Source organism: Panulirus ornatus, chromosome 5 (assembly GCF_036320965.1).
Source record: "Panulirus ornatus isolate Po-2019 chromosome 5, ASM3632096v1, whole genome shotgun sequence".
In the NCBI taxonomy this organism is placed as follows: domain Eukaryota; kingdom Metazoa; phylum Arthropoda; class Malacostraca; order Decapoda; family Palinuridae; genus Panulirus; species Panulirus ornatus.
This window is the reverse complement of record NC_092228.1, coordinates 23,323,337-23,344,372: the sequence shown is the minus strand read 5'-3', so window position 1 is coordinate 23,344,372 and position 21,036 is coordinate 23,323,337. Positions and strand designations below refer to the sequence as shown.

Genomic DNA, 21,036 nt, shown 5'->3' with positions numbered 1-21,036 from the left:
AGGACTGAAATATCATGTCAGAAAAAAGATAATGGAAAAATGGAGTTAAAGGGAGGAGATAAGTAGGTGGCCCAGGATGTATCCATTGGGCCTCACTCGAGCTGTATACTTCTGGTCCTGAGATTTACCATTTACAAGTATTTTCTGAAACTTGCATCAAAAATATACAACATGCATGTGTGAAACCACAAATACTAGGTATGGCCATAGAGAAAGATATACTGTATGCACTCACAAATTTATCACATAGGTTATTCCATCCACCAACCACTCTATTATAAGAGGAGTATTTCTTCATATCTTTTCTAAATCATATCTAAATATTTCTTGCTCTGTCATCTAAATGATCTTTTACTGACTTCAAAGAATAGCTCACTATTGAAACTGTCACACTGATAGATAAATGTGAAAGCCAATATCATCTTTTCCTTTTTTCTCTCTCATCCTGCATGATTAAATTCAAGACCACTATCCTCTTCCTGTAAATCAACTCCATTCATATATATATATATATATATACGTGGGAAGTATTCTTTCTCCCCTATCCCCAGGGATAATATATATATATATATATATATATATATATATATATATATATATATATATATATATATATATATTTTTTTTTTTTTTTTTTTTTTTACTTTGTCGCTGTCTCCCGCGTTTGCGAGGTAGCGCAAGGAAACAGACGAAAGAAATGGCCCAACCCCCCCCCCCCCATACACATGTACATACACACGTCCACACACGCAAATATACATACCTACACAGCTTTCCATGGTTTACCCCAGACGCTTCACATGCCTTGCTTCAATCCACTGACAGCACGTCAACCCCTGTATACCACATGACTCCAATTCACTCTATTTCTTGCCCTCCTTTCACCCTCCTGCATGTTCAGGCCCCGATCACACAAAATCTTTTTCACTCCATCTTTCCACCTCCAATTTGGTCTCCCTCTTCTCCTCGTTCCCTCCACCTCCGACACATATATCCTCTTGGTCAATCTCTCCTCACTCATTCTCTCCATGTGCCCAAACCATTTCAAAACACCCTCTTCTGCTCTCTCAACCACGCTCTTTTCATTTCCACACATCTCTCTTACCCTTACGTTACTTACTCGATCAAACCACCTCACACCACACATTGTCCTCAAACATCTCATTTCCAGCACATCCATCCTCCTGCGCACATCTCTATCCATAGCCCACGCCTCGCAACCATACAACATTGTTGGAACCACTATTCCCTCAAACATACCCATTTTTGCTTTCCGAGATAATGTTCTCGACTTCCACACATTTTTCAAGGCTCCCAAAATTTTCGCCCCCTCCCCCATCCTATGATCCACTTCCGCTTCCATGGTTCCATCCGCTGACAGATCCACTCCCAGATATCTAAAACACTTCACTTCCTCCAGTTTTTCTCCATTCAAACTCACCTCCCAATTGACTTGACCCTCACCCCTACTGTACCTAATAACCTTGCTCTTATTCACATTTACTCTCAACTTTCTTCTTCCACACACTTTACCAAACTCAGTCACCAGCTTCTGCAGTTTCTCACATGAATCAGCCACCAGCGCTGTATCATCAGCGAACAACAACTGACTCACTTCCCAAGCTCTCTCATCCCCAACAGACTTCATACTTGCCCCTCTTTCCAGGACTCTTGCATTTACCTCCCTTACAACCCCATCCATAAACAAATTAAACAACCATGGAGACATCACACACCCCTGCCGCAAACCTACATTCACTGAGAACCAATCACTTTCCTCTCTTCCTACACGTACACATGCCTTACATCCTCGATAAAAACTTTTCACTGCTTCCAACAACTTGCCTCCCACACCATATATTCTTAATACCTTCCACAGAGCATCTCTATCAACTCTATCATATGCCTTCTCCAGATCCATAAATGCTACATACAAATCCATTTGCTTTTCTAAGTATTTCTCACATACATTCTTCAAAGCAAACACCTGATCCACACATCCTCTACCACTTCTGAAACCGCACTGCTCTTCCCCAATCTGATGCTCTGTACATGCCTTCACCCTCTCAATCAATACCCTCCCATATATATATATATATATATATATATATATATATATATATATATATATATATATATATATATATATATATATATATATATATATATAAATATATATATATATATATATATATATATATATATATATATATATATATATATATATATATATATATATATATATATATATATATATATATATATATATATATATATATATATATATATATATATATATATATATATATATATATATATATATATATATATATATATATATATATATATATATATATATATATATATATATATATATATATATATATATATATATATATATATATATATATATATATATATATACATATATATATATATATTTATATATATATATATATATATATATATATATATATATATATATATATATATATATATAAATATATATATATATATATATATATATATATATATATATATATATATATATATATATATATATATATATATATATTATATTTTATATTCTTATTTATTTTGCTTTGTCGCTGTCTCCCGCGTTAGCGAGGTAGCGCAAGGAAACCTACGAAAGAATGGCCCAACCCGCCCACATACACATGTATATACATACACGTCCACACACGCAAATATACATACCTATACATCTCAATGTACACATATATGTACACACAGACATATACATATTTACACATGTACATAATTCATACAGTCTGCCTTTATTTGTTCCCATCGCCACCTCGCCACACATGGAATAACAACCCACTCCCCCCTCATGTGTGCGAGGTAGCGCTAGGCCCCATTCGTTCACAATCAGTCTCTAGCTGCCATGTAATAATGCACCGAAACCACAGCTCCCTTTCCACATCCAGGCCCCACAGAACTTTCCATGGTTTACCACAGACGCTTCACATGCCCTGGTTCAATCCATTGCCAGCACGTCGACCCCCGTATACCACATCGTTCCAATTCACTCTATTCCTTGCACGCCTTTCATCCTCCTGCATGTTCAGGCCCCGATCACTCAAAATCTTTTTCACTCCATCTTTCCACCTCCAATTTGGTCTCCCACTTCTCCTCGTTCCCTTCACCTCTGACACATATATCCTCTTGGTCAATCTTTCCTCACCCATTCTCTCCAAGTGACCAACCCATTTCAAAACACCCTCTTCTGCTCTCTCGACCACATTCTTTTTATTTCCACACATCTCTCTTATCCTTATATTACTTACTCAATCAAACCACCTCACACCACATATTGTCCTCAAACATCTCATTTCCAGCACATCCACCCTCCTGCGCACAACTCTATCCATAGCCCATGCCTCGCAACCATACAACATTGCAGGAACCACTATTCCTTCAAACATACCCATTTTTGCTTTCCGAGATAATGTTCTCGACTTCCAAACATTCTTCAAGGCTCCAAGAATTTTTGCCCCCTCCCCACCCTATGATTCACTTCCGCTTCCATGGTTCCATCCGCTGACAGATCCACTCCCAGATATCTAAAACACTTTACTTCCTCCAGTTTTTCTCCGTTCAAACTTACTTCCCAATTGACTTGACCCTCAACCCTACTGTACTTAATAACCTTGCTCTTATTCACATTTACTCTTAACTTTCTTCTTTCACACACTTTACCAAACTCAGTCATCAGCTTCTGCAGTTTCTTACATGAATCAGCCACCAGCGCTGTATCATCAGCGAACAACAACTGACTCACTTCCCAAGCTCTCTCATCCCCAACAGACTTCATACTTGCCCCTCTTTCCAAAACTCTTGCATTCACCTCCCTAACAACCCCATCCATAAACAAATTAGATAACCATGGAGACATCACACACCCCTGCCGCAAGCCTACATTCACTGAGAACCAATCACTTTCCTCTCCTCCTACACGTACACATGCCTTACATCCTCGATAAAAACTTTTCACTGCTTCTAACAACTTGCCTCCCACACCATATATGCTTAACACCTTCCACAGTGCATCTCTATCAACTCTCTCTTATGGTTTCACCAGATCCATAAATGCTACATACAAATCCATTTGCTTTTCTAATTATTTCTCACATACATTCTTCAAGGCAAGCACCTGATCCACACATCCTCTACCGCTTCTGAAACCACACTGCTCTTCCCCAATCTGATGCTCTGTACATGCCTTCACCATGTCAATCAATACCCTCCCATATAATTTCCAAAGAATACTCAACAAACTTATGCCTCTGTAATTTGAGCAATCACTCCTATCCTCTTTGCCTTTGTACAATGGCACTAGGCACGCATTCCGCCAATCCTCAGGCACCTCACCATGAGTCATACATATATCAAATAACCTTACCAACCAGTCAATAATACAGTCACCCCCTTTTTTAATAGATTCCACTGCAATACCATCCAAACCTGCTGCCTTGCCGGCTTTCATCTTCCGCACAGCTTTTACTACCTCTTCTCTGTTTACCAAATCATTTTCCCTAAGCCTCTCACTTTGCACACCACCTCGACCAAAACACCCTATATCTGCCACTCTATCATCAAACACATTCAACAAACATTTAGAGTTCTAACTCCATCTCCTTCTCACATCACCACATCTTGTTATCACCCCCCCATTAGCCCCCTTCACTGAAGTTCCCATTTACTCCCTTGTGTTACGCACTTTATTTACCTCCTTCCAAAATATCTTTTTCTTCTCCCTAAAATTTAATGATACTCTCTCACCCCAACTGTCATTTGCCCTCTTTTTCACCTCTTGCACCTTTCTCTTGACCTCCTGCCTCTTTCCCTGCAAAGATCGTCCAAATGCCTCTCACTTCTCTTTCACTAATAATCTTACTTCTTTATCCCACCACTCACTACCCTTTCTAATCTGCCCACCTCCCACGCTTCTCATGCCACAAGCATCTTTTGCGCAAGCCATCACTGCTTCCCTATATACATCCCATTCCTCTCCCACTCCCCTTACCTCCTTTGTTCTCACCTTTTTCCATTCTGTACTCAGTCTCTCCTGGTACTTTCTCACACAAGTCTCCTTCCCGAGCTCACTTACTGTCACCACTCTCTTCACCCCAACATTTTTTCTTCTTTTCTGAAAACCTCTACAAATCTTCACCATCGCCTCCACTAGATAATGATCAGACATCCCTCCAGCTGCACCTCTCAGCACATTAAAATCCAAAAGTCCCTCTTTCGCGCGCCTATCAATTAACACGTAATCCAATAACGCTCTCTGGCCATCTCTCTTACTTACATACGTATGCTTATGTATATCTCGTTTTTTAAACCAGGTATTTCCAATCACCAGTCCTTTTTTCAGCACATAAATCTACAAGCTCTTCACCATTTCCATTTACAACACTGAACACCCCATGTATATCAATTATTCCTTCAACTGCCACATTACTCACCTTTGCATTCAAATCACCCATCACTATAACCCGGTCTCGTGCATCAAAACCACTAACACACTCATTCAGCTGCTCCTAAAACACTTGCCTCTCATGATCTTTCTTCTCATGCCCAGATGCACATGCACCGATAATCACCCATCTCTCTCCATCAACTTTCAGTTCAACCTATATCAATCTAGAATTTACTTTATTGCACTCTATCACATACTCCCACCACTCCTGTTTCATGAGTAGTGCTACTCCTTCCCTTGCTCTTGTCCTCTCACTAACCCCTGACTTTACTCCCAAGACATTCCCAAATCAGTCTTCCCCTTTACCCTTGAGCTTCGTTTTACTCAGAGCCAAAACATCCATGTTCCTTTCCTCAAACATACTACCTATCTCTCCTTTTTTCTCATCTTGGTTACATCCATACACATTTAGACACCCCAATCTGAGTCTTCGATGAGGATGAGCACTCCCCGCGTGACTCCTTCTTCTGTTTCCCCTTTTAGAAAGTTAAAAGACAAGGCGGGGAGGGTTTCTTGCTCCCCGCTCCCGTCCCCTCTAGTCACCTTCTACGACGCGTGAGGAATGCGTGGGAAGTATTCTTTCTCCCCTATCCCCATGGATATATATATATATATATATATATATATATATATATATCCTCGATAAAAACTTTTCACTGCTTCTAACAACTTGCCTCCCACACCATATATTCTTAATACCTTCCACAGAGCATCTCTATCAACTCTATCATATGCCTTCTCCAGATCCATAAATGCTACATACAAATCCATTTGCTTTTCTAAGTATTTCTCACATACATTCTTCAAAGCAAACACCTGATCCACACATCCTCTACCACTTCTGAAACCACACTGCTCTTCCCCAATCTGATGCTCTGTACATGCCTTCACCCTTTCAATCAATACCCTCCCATATAATTTACCAGGAATACTCAACAAACTTATACCTCTGTAATTTGAGCACTCACTCTTATCCCCTTTGCCTTTGTACAATGGCACTATGCACGCATTCCGCCAATCCTCAGGCACCTCACCATGAGTCATACATACATTAAATAACCTTACCAACCAGTCAACAATACAGTCACCCCCTTTTTTAATAAATTCCACTGCAATACCATCCAAACCTGCTGCCTTGCCGGCTTTCATCTTCCGCAAAGCTTTTACTACCTCTTCTCTGTTTACCAAATCATTTTCCCTAACCCTCTCACTTTGCACACCACCTCGACCCAAACACCCTATATCTGCTACTCTGTCATCAGACACATTCAACAAACCTTCAAAATACACATTCCATCTCCTTCTCACATCACCACTACTTGTTATCACCTCCCCATTTACGCCCTTCAATGAAGTTCCCATTTGCTCCCTTGTCTTACGCACCCTATTTACCTCCTTCCAGAACATCTTTTTATTCTCCCTAAAATTTACTGATAGTCTCTCACCCCAACTCTCATTTGCCCTTTTTTTCACCTCTTGCACCTTTCTCTTGACCTCCTGTCTCTTTCTTTTATACTTCTCCCACTCAATTGCATTTTTATCGAGGATGTAAGGCATGTGTACGTGTAGGAAGAGAGGAAAGTGATTGGTTCTCAGTGAATGTAGGTTTGCGGCAGGGGTGTGTGATGTCTCCTTGGTTGTTTAATTTGTTTATGGATGGGGTTGTTAGGGAGGTAAATGCAAGAGTCTTGGAAAGAGGGGCAAGTATGAAGTCTGTTGGGGATGAGAGAGCTTGGGAAGTGAGTCAGTTGTTGTTCGCTGATGATACAGCGCTGGTGGCGGATTCATGTGAGAAACTGCAGAAGCTGGTGACGGAGTTTGGTAAAGTGTGTGAAAGAAGAAAGTTAAGAGTAAATGTGAATAAGAGCAAGGTTATTAGGTACAGTAGGGTTGAGGGTCAAGTCAATTGGGAGGTGAGTTTGAATGGTGAAAAACTGGAGGAAGTGAAGTGTTTTAGATATCTGGGAGTGGATCTGTCAGCGGATGGAACCATGGAAGCGGAAGTGGATCATAGGGTGGGGGAGGGGGCGAAAATTTTGGGAGCCTTGAAAAATGTGTGGAAGTCGAGAACATTATCCCGGAAAGCAAAAATGGGTATGTTTGAAGGAATAGTAGTTTCAACAATGTTGTATGGTTGCGAGGCGTGGGCTATGGATAGAGTTGTGCGCAGGAGGATGGATGTGCTGGAAATGAGATGTTTGAGGACAATGTGTGGTGTGAGGTGGTTTGATCGAGTAAGTAACGTAAGGGTAAGAGAGATGTGTGGAAATAAAAAGAGCGTGGTTGAGAGAGCAGAAGAGGGTGTTTTAAAATGGTTTGGGCACATGGAGAGAATGAGTGAGGAAAGATTGACCAAGAGGATATATGTGTCGGAGGTGGAGGGAACGAGGAGAAGAGGGAGACCAAATTGGAGGTGGAAAGATGGAGTGAAAAAGATTTTGTGTGATCGGGGCCTGAACATGCAGGAGGGTGAAAGGAGGGCAAGGAATAGAGTGAATTGGAGCGATGTGGTATACAGGGGTTGACGTGCTGTCAGTGGATTGAATCAAGGCATGTGAAGCGTCCGGGGTAAACCATGGAAAGCTGTGTAGGTATGTATATTTGTGTGTGTGGACGTGTGTATGTACATGTGTATGGGGGGGGGTTGGGCCATTTCTTTCGTCTGTTTCCTTGCGCTACCTCGCAAACGCGGGAGACAGCGACAAAGTATAAAAAAAAAAAAAAAAAAAAAAATATATATATATATATATATATATATATATATATATATATATATATATATATATATCAAACCATGCGTCAGATACCTAATCTATTGCCGAGACTTGAATAATCCAGCAGAGAATTAGAGGAAAAGAAGAAACTGAAGAAGACTAGAAAGGTCAGTGGTAAGTTTAGCTAAAATCATATCGGAAATTTTTGTTTTATTTCTATCGAAAGTTAGACGGCATGGACAACTGGATGCCTTAGTTATGACCATCCAAAGTATGCATTATCTCTGGAATACGTTTCATGGAGTCGCAGCATGCAAAGCTAGGAGGATCTATTGGGAAGTGGACGCTTCTTTACCTGAACCAGCTGTACCATAGCTTATGATCTGTCCCATAGTCTGGAACCGAAAGGGATTGGGTGCTGTACATGAACCAGCTGCACTATAGCTTGTGATCTATCTCACAGTCTGCCAGCGAGGGGGAGTGGGTGCTGTACATGAACCAGCTGTACTGGGGTCCGGGAGTGAGGCGTATCAACACCTGGTACCGCCACAGGTTCACCCGCCAGTTAGACCTCTTCCCTGACAAAGTCTCTGACCTGCAGGGCGCAATCCTTAAGGTAAGTTGATATGTATTATTCGGGATAAACGGAGGAGAAAGGAAGGGCTGAGAATTATATCATTATTACCTATTTCTTAACTTGGAATACAGATTATCCTCTATCACTAATCTTCCTAATGCATAAATGATCTACAGCAAACATCCGTTCGTGTTGTAACGCGTACCAGTGCATCAACAGTTATATACAAAACACTTGACAATGAGGTGTTAAAGGTGTGAGCGTGATGGTGATGGTGAGGGTAAATACCTTTCATCCACAGGTGTCAACGTTCAACTATGAACCATGTAACTTCCTCCATCGGGCAGAGAACGGGACGGTTGTGCTGCGCTATGGGGTGGATATAGAAGTAGTCATAGCTGTCGCCCGTGTCCTCAACATGACTCTCGATTTTACGGAAACATCTAACGGTATCGTAAAGTCACTGAATGCCATTATTTTGTATCAGTGCCACTTTAGTTGCCAACATTTGTCTGTCATATGAACATATTTGGAACAAAGATGCAACATATAGTGTTGTTTTCGAATTACAATATGTATATATATATATATATATATATATATATATATATATATATATATATATATATATATATATATATATATAGCAAAGGTCACAGTGGCTCGTGTGATTTAATATATGCAAAAAATATTACAGGAAAATGATACACGATATATTCCCATGTGCACTTCCGTGTAATGATTACATGGTCGGGGGAGAAACAAAAATAAGAAGACGCAGAACCCTCAGTTAATATACATGGAAGAGACGTAGCTAAGATGCCATTGTTAAATAAGCGTTACCGGGTAGTGGTGTTCGGGTTGGTGTGTCATAGAATTTCTATTATTTGGACAAGAAAGGGAAGAGTTTACAAACTTTGCCTACAACAAAGCCATCCAATTTGTATAGATCTTCACTAATATTGATGCTACGATTCTTTGTGTATTTCATACTAGAAGATCCAATGATATTTCTCGTGGTAAAGGATTCACAGTCAATTACTGAATTGGCATTACATCAGTCAGTACAATAATCATAATTACTAACATGATTAAACAAAACATTTGATTCTTGTCACGTTCTTACACTATATCTATGGTGCTTAATTCTACAATAAAGATCATTGCCAGTTTGCCCAACATAAATCATATCACAATTTTTACAGAGTATTCTGTAAATACAGCCAGCAGAATTTCCTGTTGACTCTTTGGTTAAGATGTTCTTTATAGTATTGTTGTTGCCGAGGGCTACATTCACATTAAAGGATCTAAGCAACTAGGGAGTAATGTATAATTTATCACCCAAAAAATGCAAAAATTTTTTGGCATTAAGGGGAGGTTTGGGTCTAACTCTATACTTTAACTTGGATACAATAGAATATATCTTTGAGTCATGTTGATCTGAGGAATAACGATACATGAACAAACATTGGTGGATTTTCGGTATATGCTAAAGTTAAACATGTTTCTATCCCTATGAATCATGCAATCTAGAAATAGTAATATACGATTATTATCCATTTCTGCAGTAAAATTAATCGAAGTTACTAAATTGTAAATTGATTACTTTAGAACAACTTAAGTTCTTTATCAAAGTGATAAATACCTGGTTCTAGGGGATTTTTTACTGTGTTTAAAGTATACTGAATCATCACATAAAAGAATATTCATTTTTCATGAATAATTAGTTTTCCAATAATCACAACAGTGTTAACCTTATCTGCTTTGATATTATGTGTATATAGTTCTTCAAACTATTAATAGCACTAATAAACCTTTTTGGACAATTTGAAACCACTGGTTTTGACAAATTAGAATACGTTGAACCGTTACAAATATTTACTTCACCATTGGATAATTTTCTGTATTTTTCTAAATTACAAAATAATCTTCCAATATCAACACAGTTAACGTCTTTGTTAGAGGAAACAGAATTCAATTCATAGCTTAGGGCGCAAAATAAATCCTTGTCGAGTTGTTTATTGAGCAGGTTCTTCACAAAGAAGCGTTTGTGTTCTTAATCCGATCACTGTTTTCAATAAGACGGTCAAACGTACGTTTCAGTTTCCTCTTAAGAGTATGTAGTTCACTTCCTAACCTGTTATAGCAACAGTCCAATATACTGTTCTTCCTTTGTGTAGTTATAGTCATTTGAAAGGCGCGTTTCTTCTTTCTAGAAATGCGAAAGGCCTCCTCTAGCTCACTATTCTTAAGTTTAATGTGTTTCTATAAAATGCAGTTTTGAAAATCATCAAATGGTCGATCAAACATCAACAAAAACAGTTGCAGTAACATAGATCTTGGAAGCCCTTGTTCATCGAGGCAATTCTTAAAGGATTCAAATCGTACCTTCAGTCTGTGGACCTTGATTAATGATTTGGAGCGAGCAGTAATGAAAAGGGAAAGACCAAGGAAGCTTTAAGAAAAGTAACTAGAGAGCCGTGTGGTATCCTTGTTGGAGGAGGTCACAGTTGTGAATGTGATCTAGTGTATGCAAAATGAGAAAAAAGAAAAACGGAAATTGAAGCACATTAAGTTCCTAAATGCACATCGTCATGGGAGAGAAAAAAATTATATAGAAAACATAGAACACTCAGTTGATAAGAGGAACAGACGTAGCTACGACGCCATTGGTAAGCAAGCGTTACCGGATGGTAGCGTTCGGTTTGATGTGTTCGGCTCTAGAATCATGACAGGCGCAAAGTTATTATGTGGACAAGAAAGGAAACTGTTCACATATTTTGGTTACAAAAAAGCTATCTTTGTGTAGACCTACACTAATATTAATGTTGTAATTACTTGTGTATTTGATAATAGATGATTCAATAATATTTCTCGTGGTAACGGAGTTACAGTTAATAAATGAATTGGCGTTACTCCAGTCAATACAGTGATCATAGTTTCTAACACGATTAAACAAAGCATTTGATTTTTGTTCTGTTCTTATACTATATTCATGTTGCTTAAGTTTAATGTAAAGATCCTTACCAGTCTGTCCAACTTAAGAAATATTACTATTTATACAGTGTATTGTGTAAATACAACCCGCTGAATTTTCTAATAGCCTTTTTATTACGATGTTCTTTATAGTATTGTTATTGTTGAAGGCTACATTTACATTAAAGGATTTAAGCAACATGGGAAATAATGTAAAACTATCACTAGAAGAGAGAACTAGAATATTCTTGGTATCAAGGCGATGTTTGTGTTTAATTGTATGGAATGTCTCCTTTCCCAACTAAGGGATTCATCAATGAATGATCTAGGATACTTGGATCTAATACAGTATATCTTCTCAAACTCATCATCAATAAACTCCGGACTGCATATATGTACGTAATCCCATATGGAACATTGACTGGTATGATGATAATTTCGCTCTGTAGTGTTGAGCTTAGTAATAATGAATATAAGAACAAACATTTGTGGGTTTTCTTTACATGCGAGACTTAAACATATTTCTATAACTGTGGATCATGGAATCTAGAAATATTAACATACAATCATTGTTCATTTCTACGGCAAAGTTGATAGAAGGTTCTAAATTGATGAGGATGAGATGATACATTCTATTGGATCAAAGTTAAAGCATCCTAGATGTTTCATTGATAAATCCCTTAAGTTTGCGAAGAAATCATTCTATAAAGTTAAACCCAAACCTTCCCTTGATATCAAGAAACTTTTAGTTCTCCCTTTTAGTGATAATTTCATTAGTTGCCAGGTTGCTTTAATCTTTAATGTACATATAGCTTTTAACAATAACAACACAAAATACCTTGTAAAAATTCTAATATGTTTTATGTTGGGCAGACTCGTAAGGATCTTTATGTAAGACTTAATCAACATGAAATAGTATAAGAACAGAACAAAAATAAAATGCGTTGTTAAACCATTTTAGAAATTATGTCCATTGTTTTGACTTGAAGAAGCCCAATTCAGTTATTAACTCTGACACCTGTTCCCACGAGCCATACCATTGAATCTCCTATTACTAAACACACAAAGAATTTTAGCATCAATGTTAAAGGTCTCTACAAATTGCATAGCTTTGTTGTAGGCTAGATTTGTGGATACATTTTTTCTTATCCAAATAGTTAAGATTTATGACAAGCATGATGCCAGACCCGAACACATCAACCCAATCAATACCATCCAGAAATGCTTGTTTACCAATGATGTCTTAGCTGTTCTACGTCTTCTATCCTATTTTTGTATATTCCCTGACGATGTAATCATTACAGTGCACTTGGGAAATTATCGCGTTTCATTTTCCTTTGGAATACCTGCATACACTAGATTATGCGCACCACTGTGAACTCTTGCAGCATGAATGACACACGGTTCTTCCACTACTATTCTATAAGCTCGCCTGGTCTTTTCCCCTTCGTTACTGCTTACTCCAAAGCGGTAATTAAGGTCCACAAACTGAAGTTACGATTTGGATTCCTTCAGAGATACCTCAATGAACAAGTACTTCCAAGATCTATCCTGCCAGAACGGTTATCATTGTTGTGTGGTCGACCATTTGATGATTTTCAAAACTGCATTCAAACATTGAACTAAAGAGTGAGCTGAAGGAGGCCTTTCGCATTTTTAGATAAAAGAGACGCGCCTTTCGAACGGTTATAACTATACAATGGAAGAACCGTATGTTGGACTATTGTTATAACAGATTAAGAGTGAAGTGCATAGTCTTTAGAGGAACCTGAGCTATAAGTTAGACCATCTCATTGGAAACATTGATTGAATAGGAACACGAACCCTTCTTTTGTGATGAATCAGTCTAATAAACAACTTGACAAGGAGTCATTGTGTGCTGTAGGTTATGGATTAAGTTTTGTTTGCTCTGAAAAAGAAGTTAACTGTTGACAGTGAGGGATCATTTTGTGATTTAGCAAAGTATGTTAAATCATCTAATGATGAAGTTAACATCTGTAAAGGTTTAGTGTATCCCAGTTCTTCAAAACCAATGATTTCAAATTGTCCAAAAAGGTTCATCAGTGCTATTAACAATTTAAAAATGATAATATATACATATTACTAAAGCAGATAAGGATAAGACAGTTGTGATAATGGATAATCATTTGTCAAAACTGAATGACCTTTCATGTGATGATGCAACATACAATAAACTCAGTATAAATGCCCTAAAAGCAGTTACTTATCATTTTGATAAAGGAATGAAGTTGTTCACAAAAGTTCCAGTTGATGACCTCTTAGAATATTTGGTTGATGTCTTGGATATTATTAATCTACATGTTTCAAGTTCTGTTTTTATTGAATTCATAAGATAGTGTATAAAAGACTGTGCATCTCAATTTATATAAGAACGTTATGCTCAGAAATATGGTATGGTAATGGGCAACCATCTTTCACTAGTATTAAGTAATGTTTATATGGAATTCTTTGAAACGAAATTACTAAGGGATATCTTACCCCATAAGGCATTTGGTTTAGGTATGTGGAGGATGTTCTTTGTGTCTGGCAAAAAACGAAAATTTACAAACATTTCCTCTTTGCTTATGAATTTAGTGTCTTCCATCAACTTTACAGTAAAAGTGAAGAATAGTTGTATGTTACCATTCTTAGACTGTATGATCCAAATGGATAAAAACATGTTTAAGTTTATCATAAACAGAAAACACACCAATGTTTGCTCATATATTTATTATTACCCAGCTCAACATGACAGTTACATTAACATAATTCCAGTCGATGTTCCTTAGGGCATTACATATGTGCAGTCTGGAATTTACAGATACTAAATTTAAGATGATAAATTCTATTGGCTTCACGTTAAGGTATACTAGATATTTCACTGATAATTTTTTTAAGTAGTCAAAGAAATAACCTTATAGAGTTAAACCCAAACCTCACCTTGACACCAAGGATCTTTTACTTCTCCCTATTTGTGATAATCATGAATTTAGTTCCAGGTTGCTTGAATTCTTTAATGTAACCATAGGCTTCAGTTACAACAATACTATAAAGAACATCTTAATCAAAAAGTCTAAAAAAGTGTGTGGGCTATTTTTATACAATGCCTTGTAAAAAACGAAGGGTATTCTATGTTGCGCAGACTGGTAAGGATCTTTATGATAGATTTGAGCAACATAATCATAGTATAAGAACAGGACAAAAACATAATGCTTTGTTGAATTATATTAGAAATTATGACCAATATACTGACTGGAATAATGCCAATTCAGATATAAAGTGTAGCTCCTTCACCACGAGAAATATCAATGAATCTTCTATTACTAAATACAAAAAGAATTGTATCATTGATGTTAGTGAAGGACTATATAAACTGGATTTTTTTGCCGTCGGCAAATTTTTTTAGATTTCGACTACGATGGTGTAGCGGTTAGCGTTTCTGATCGAAATGCATTCACGGGCCACCAATGGTCAGGCTCTTAGGTTCAAATCCTGGTTTGAGCAATCGGTCCACAGTCAACCCAGCTGTTCATCTACCCCTATGGACTGTTTGATAAAATGGATCCCTGACTCAGGGTAGGGTATATATATATATATATATATATATATATATATATATATATATATATATATATATATATATATATATAAATATATATATATATATATATATATATATATATATATATATATATATATATATATATATACCCTTTTTCCCACGTATTCCCTGCGTGTCGTAGAAGGCGACTAAAAGGGGAGGGAGCGGGGGGCTGGAAATCCTCCCCTCTCGTTTTTTTTTTTATTTTTTTTTTTTTTTTTTTTTTTTCCAAAAGAAGGAATAGAGAAGGGGGCCAGGTGAGGATATTCCCTCAAAGGCCCAGTCCTCTGTTCTTAACGCTACCTTGCTAATGCGGGAAATGGCGAATAGTTTGAAAGAAAAAAAAGAAATATATATATATATATATATATATATATATATATATATATATATATATATATATATATATATATATATATATATATATATATATATATATATATATATATATATATACGTTATTCATTTTTATTATACTTTGTCGCTATCTCACGCGTTAGCGACGTAGCGCAAGGAAACAGACGAAAGAATGGCGCATCCCATCCACTTCATGTATATACATACACGTCCACACGCACATATACATGACTATATATTTCAACGTATACATATATATATATACAGAGGCATATACAGAAATAGCATTTAAATAATTCATACTTGATGCCTTTATTCATTCCCGTCGCCACCCAGCCACACATAATATGACAACCCCCTCCCCCCGGACGCGAGCGAAGTAGCGCTAGGAAAAGACAATAAAGGCCACATTCGTTCACACTCAGTCTCTAGCTGTCATGTATAATACACCGAAACCACAGCTTCCTTTAGACATCCAAGTCCCACAAAACTTTCCATGGTTTACCCCCACACGCTTCACATGCCCTAGTTAAATCCATTGACAGCACGTCGACTCCAGTATATCACATCGTTCCAATTCAATATATTTCTTGCACACCTCTCACTCTCCTGCTTGTTCAAGCCCCGATTGCTCAAAATCCTATTCGCTCCATCTTTTCACCTCCAATTTGGTCTCCCACTTCTCATTCCCTCCACCTCTGACACATATATCCTATTCGTCAATCTTTCCTCACTCAATCTCTCTATGTAACCAAACCATTTTAAAACACCCTCTTCTGCTCTCTCAACCACACTCTTTTTATTACCATACATCTCTCTTACCCTTTCATTACTTACTCGATCAAACCACTTCACACTATATATTGTCCTCAAACATCTCATTTCCAACACAGCCACCCTCCTCCATAAAACTCTATCTATAGCCAACGCCTCGCAACCATACACTATTGTTGGAACCACTATTCCTTCAAACATACCCATTTTTGCTTTCCGACATAATGTTCTCGCCTTCCACACATTTTTCAGCACTATCAGAACTTTCACCTCCTTCCCTACATTGTGACTCACTTCCGCTTCCATGGTTCCATCCACAGCCAAATCCATTCCCGTGTATCTAAAATACTTCACTTCCTCCAGTTTTTCTTCATTCAAACTTACCTCTCAGTTGACTAGTCCCTCAACTCTACTGTACCTAATAACCTTGCTCTTATTCACAATTACTCTCAGCTTTCTTCTTTCACACACTTTACCAAACTCAGTATCCAACTTCTACAGTTTCTCACCAGAATCAGCAACCAGCGCTTTATCATCAGCGAACAACAATTGACTCATTTCCCAAGCCCTCTCAACCACAACAGACAGTATACTTGTACCTCTCTCCAAAACCCTTGCATTCACCTACCTAAAAACTCCCTCATAAACAAATTAAACAACCATGGAGACATAACGCACCCTTGCCGCAAACCGACATTCACTGAGAACCAATCACTTTCCTCTCTTCCTACTCGTACCCATGCCTTAAATTCTCGATAAAAACTTTTCGCTTCCTCTAACAACTTGCCTCCAACACCATATATTCTTAATACCTTCCACAGAGCATCTCAATCAACTCTACCATATGCCTTCTTCGGATCCATCAATGCAACATACAAATCCACTGGCTTTTCTAAGTATTTCTCACATACATTCTTCAAAGCAAACACCTGATCCACACGTCCTCTACCACTTCAGAAACCACACTGCTCTTCCCCAATCTGATGCTGTGTACATGCTTTTACCCTCTCAGTCAATACCGTTCTATATAATTTCCTAGGAATACTCAACAAACTATTACCTCTATACTTTGAGAATCACCTTTATCCCCTTTCCCTTTGTACAATGACAATGTATATGCATTCCGCCAATCCTCAGGTACCTTACCATGAGTAATATATACATCAAATAGCCTTACAAACCAGTCAACAACACAGTCATTCCCTTTCTTGATAAATTGCACTGTAATACCATCCAAACCCGCTGCCTTGCCGGATTTCATCTTCCGCAAAGCTTTTGCTGCTTTTTCTATTTTTACCAAATCATTCCTCGCACACCACCTCGACCAAAACACCCTATATCTGCCACTCTATCATCGAACACATTCAATAAACCTTCAAAACACTCACTCCAGCTCCTTCTCTCATCACCACCTCTTGTTATTACCTCCCCATCTGCCCCTTCACTGATGTTCCCATTTGTTCTCTTGTCTTACGCCCTTTATTCAGTCCTACCAAAACATCTTTTTATTCTTCCTAGAATCTAATAATACTCTCTAACTACAACTCTCATTTGCCCTCTTTTTCACCACTTGCACCTTTCTCTTGACCTTCTGCCTCTTTCTTTTATACATCTCCCAGTCATTTCCACTATTTCCCTGCAAAACTCGTCCAAAAGCCTCTCTCTTCTCTTTGACTAATAATCTTACTTCTTCATCCCAACACACACTACCCTTTCTAATCTGCCCACTTCCCACGCTTCTCATACGAACGGCATCTTTGGCGCAAGCCATCAATGCTTCCTTAAATACATCTTATTCCTCCCCCACTAACCTAACGTCCTTACGTCCTTTGCTCTCACCTTTTTCGATTCTGCACTCAGTCTCTCCTGGTATTTCCTCACACAAATCTCCTTGCCAAGCTCCCGTACTTTCACCACTCTCTTCACCCAACATATATATATATATATATATATATATATATATATATATATATATATATATATATATATATATATATATATATATATATATATATATATATATATATATATATATATATATATATATATATATATATATATATATTCCCTGGGGATAGGGGAGAAAGAATACTTCCCACGTATTCCCTGCGTGTCGTAGAAGGCGACTAAAAGGGGAGGGAGTGGGGGGCTGGAAATCCTCCCCTCTCATTATTTTTTTTTTTTTTTTTTTTTCAAAAAGAAGGAACAGAGAAGGGGGCCAGGTGAGGATATTCCCTCAAAGGCCCAGTTCTCTGTTCTTAACGCTACCTCGCTAACGCGGGAAATGGCGAATAGTTTCAAAGAAAGAAAGATATATATATATATATATATATATATATATATATATATATATATATATATATATATATATATATATATATAACTGCAGAAGCTGGTGACTGAGTTTGGTAAAGTGTGTGAAAGAAGAAAGTTAAGAGTAAATGTGAATAAGAGCAAGGTTATTAGGTACAGTAGGGTTGAGGGTCAAGTCAATTGGGAGGTGAGTTTGAATGGAGAAAAACTGGAGGAAGTGAAGTGTTTTAGATATCTGGGAGTGGATCTGGCAGCAGATGGAACCATGGAAGCGGAAGTGGATCATAGGGTGGGGGAGGGGGCGAAAATTCTGGGAGCCTTGAAGAATGTGTGGAAGTCGAGAACATTATCTCGGAAAGCAAAAATGGGTATGTTTGAAGGAATAGTGGTTCCAACAATGTTGTATGGTTGCGAGGCGTGGGCTATGGATAGAGTTGTGCGCAGGAGGATGGATGTGCTGGAAATGAGAAGTTTGAGGACAATGTGTGGTATGAGGTGGTTTGATCGAGTAAGTAACGTAAGGGTAAGAGAGATGTGTGGAAATAAAAAGAGCGTGGTTGAGAGAGCAGAAGAGGGTGTTTTGAAATGGTTTGGGCAAATGGAGAGAATGAGTGAGGAAAGGTTGACCAAGAGGATATATGTGTCGGAGGTGGAGGGAACGAGGAGAAGAGGGAGACCAAATTGGAGGTGGAAAGATGGAGTGAAAAAGATTTTGTGTGATCGGGCCTGAACATGCAGGAGGGTGAAAGGAGGGCAAGGAATAGAGTGAATTGGAGCGATGTGGTATACCGGGGTTGACGTGCTGTCAGTGGATTGAATCACGGCATGTGAAGCGTCTGGGGTAAACCATGGAAAGCTGTGTAGGTATGTATATTTCCGTGTGTGGATGTGTATGTATATACATGTGTATGGGTGTGGGTTGGGCCATTTCTTTCATCTGTTTCCTTGCGCTACCTCGCAAACGCGGGAGACAGCGACAAAGCAAAAAAAAAAAGAAAAATATATATATATATATATATAAATTAATTTTTTTTTTTTTTTTTTTTTTTCATACTATTCGCTATTTCCCGCAATAGCGAGGTAGCGTTAAGAACAGAGGACTGGGCCTTTGAGGGAATATCCTCACCTGGACCTCTCCTCTGTTCCTTCTTTTGGAAAAAAAAAAAACGAGAGGGGAGGATTTCCAGCCCCCCGCTCCCTTCCCTTTTAGTCGCCTTCTACGACACGCAGGGAATACGTGGGAAGTATTCTTTCTCCCCTATCCCCAGGGAATATATATATATATATATATATATATATATATATATATATATATATATATATATATATATAAGTAAATGTGAATAAGAGCAAGGTTATTAGGTACAGTAGGGGTGAGGGTCAAGTCAATTGGGAGGTGAGTTTGTATGGAGAAAAACTGGAGGAAGTGAAGTGTTTTAGATATCTGGGAGTGGATCTGTCAGCGGATGGAACCATGGAAGCGGAAGTGGATCATAGGGTGGGGGAGGGGGCGAAAATTTTGGGAGCCTTGAAAAATGTGTGGAAGTCGAGAACATTATCTCGGAAAGCGAAAATGGGTATGTTTGAGGGAATAGTGGTTCCAACAATGTTGTATGGTTGCGAGGCGTGGGCTATGGATAGAGATGTGCGCAGGAGGATGGATGTGCTGGAAATGAGATGTTTGAGGACAATGTGTGGTGTGAGGTGGTTTGATCGAGTAAGTAACGTAAGGGTAAGAGAGATGTGTGGAAATAAAAAGAGCGTGGTTGAGAGAGCAGAAGAGGGTGTTTTGAAATGGTTTGGGCACATGGAGAGAATGAGTGAGGAGAGATTGACCAAGAGGATATATGTGTCGGAGGTGGAGGGAACGAGGAGAAGAGGGAGACCAAATTGGAGGTGGAAGGATGGAGTGAAAAAGATTTTGTGTGATCGGGGCCTGAACATGCAGGAGGGTGAAAGGAGGGCAAGGAATAGAGTGAATTGGAGTCATGTGGTATACAGGGGTTGACGTGCTGTCAGTGGATTGAATCAAGGCATGTGAAGCGTCTGGGGTAAACCATGGAAAGCTGTGTAGGTATGTATATTTGCGTGTGTGGACGTGTGTATGTACATGTGTATGGGGGGGGGGGGTTGGGCCATTTCTTTCGTCTGTTTCCTTGCGCTACCTCGCAAACGCGGGAGACAGCGACAAAGTATAAAAAAAAAAAAAAAAGAAAAA

General features: G+C 38.3%; 1 protein-coding gene across 1 annotated transcript in view; it reads left to right on the top strand.

Moving 5' to 3' along the window:
• The first annotated feature begins 8,713 nt into the window (after nt 1-8,713).
• LOC139748785 (glutamate receptor U1-like) overlaps nt 8,714-21,036 on the top strand; it is an 83,614-nt gene continuing 71,291 nt past the window's right edge. The window contains exons 1-2 of the mRNA XM_071662220.1: nt 8,714-8,836; nt 9,099-9,246. Coding sequence (XP_071518321.1) covers nt 8,714-8,836; nt 9,099-9,246 — 271 coding nt within the window. The remainder of the gene's footprint in view (nt 8,837-9,098; nt 9,247-21,036) is intronic.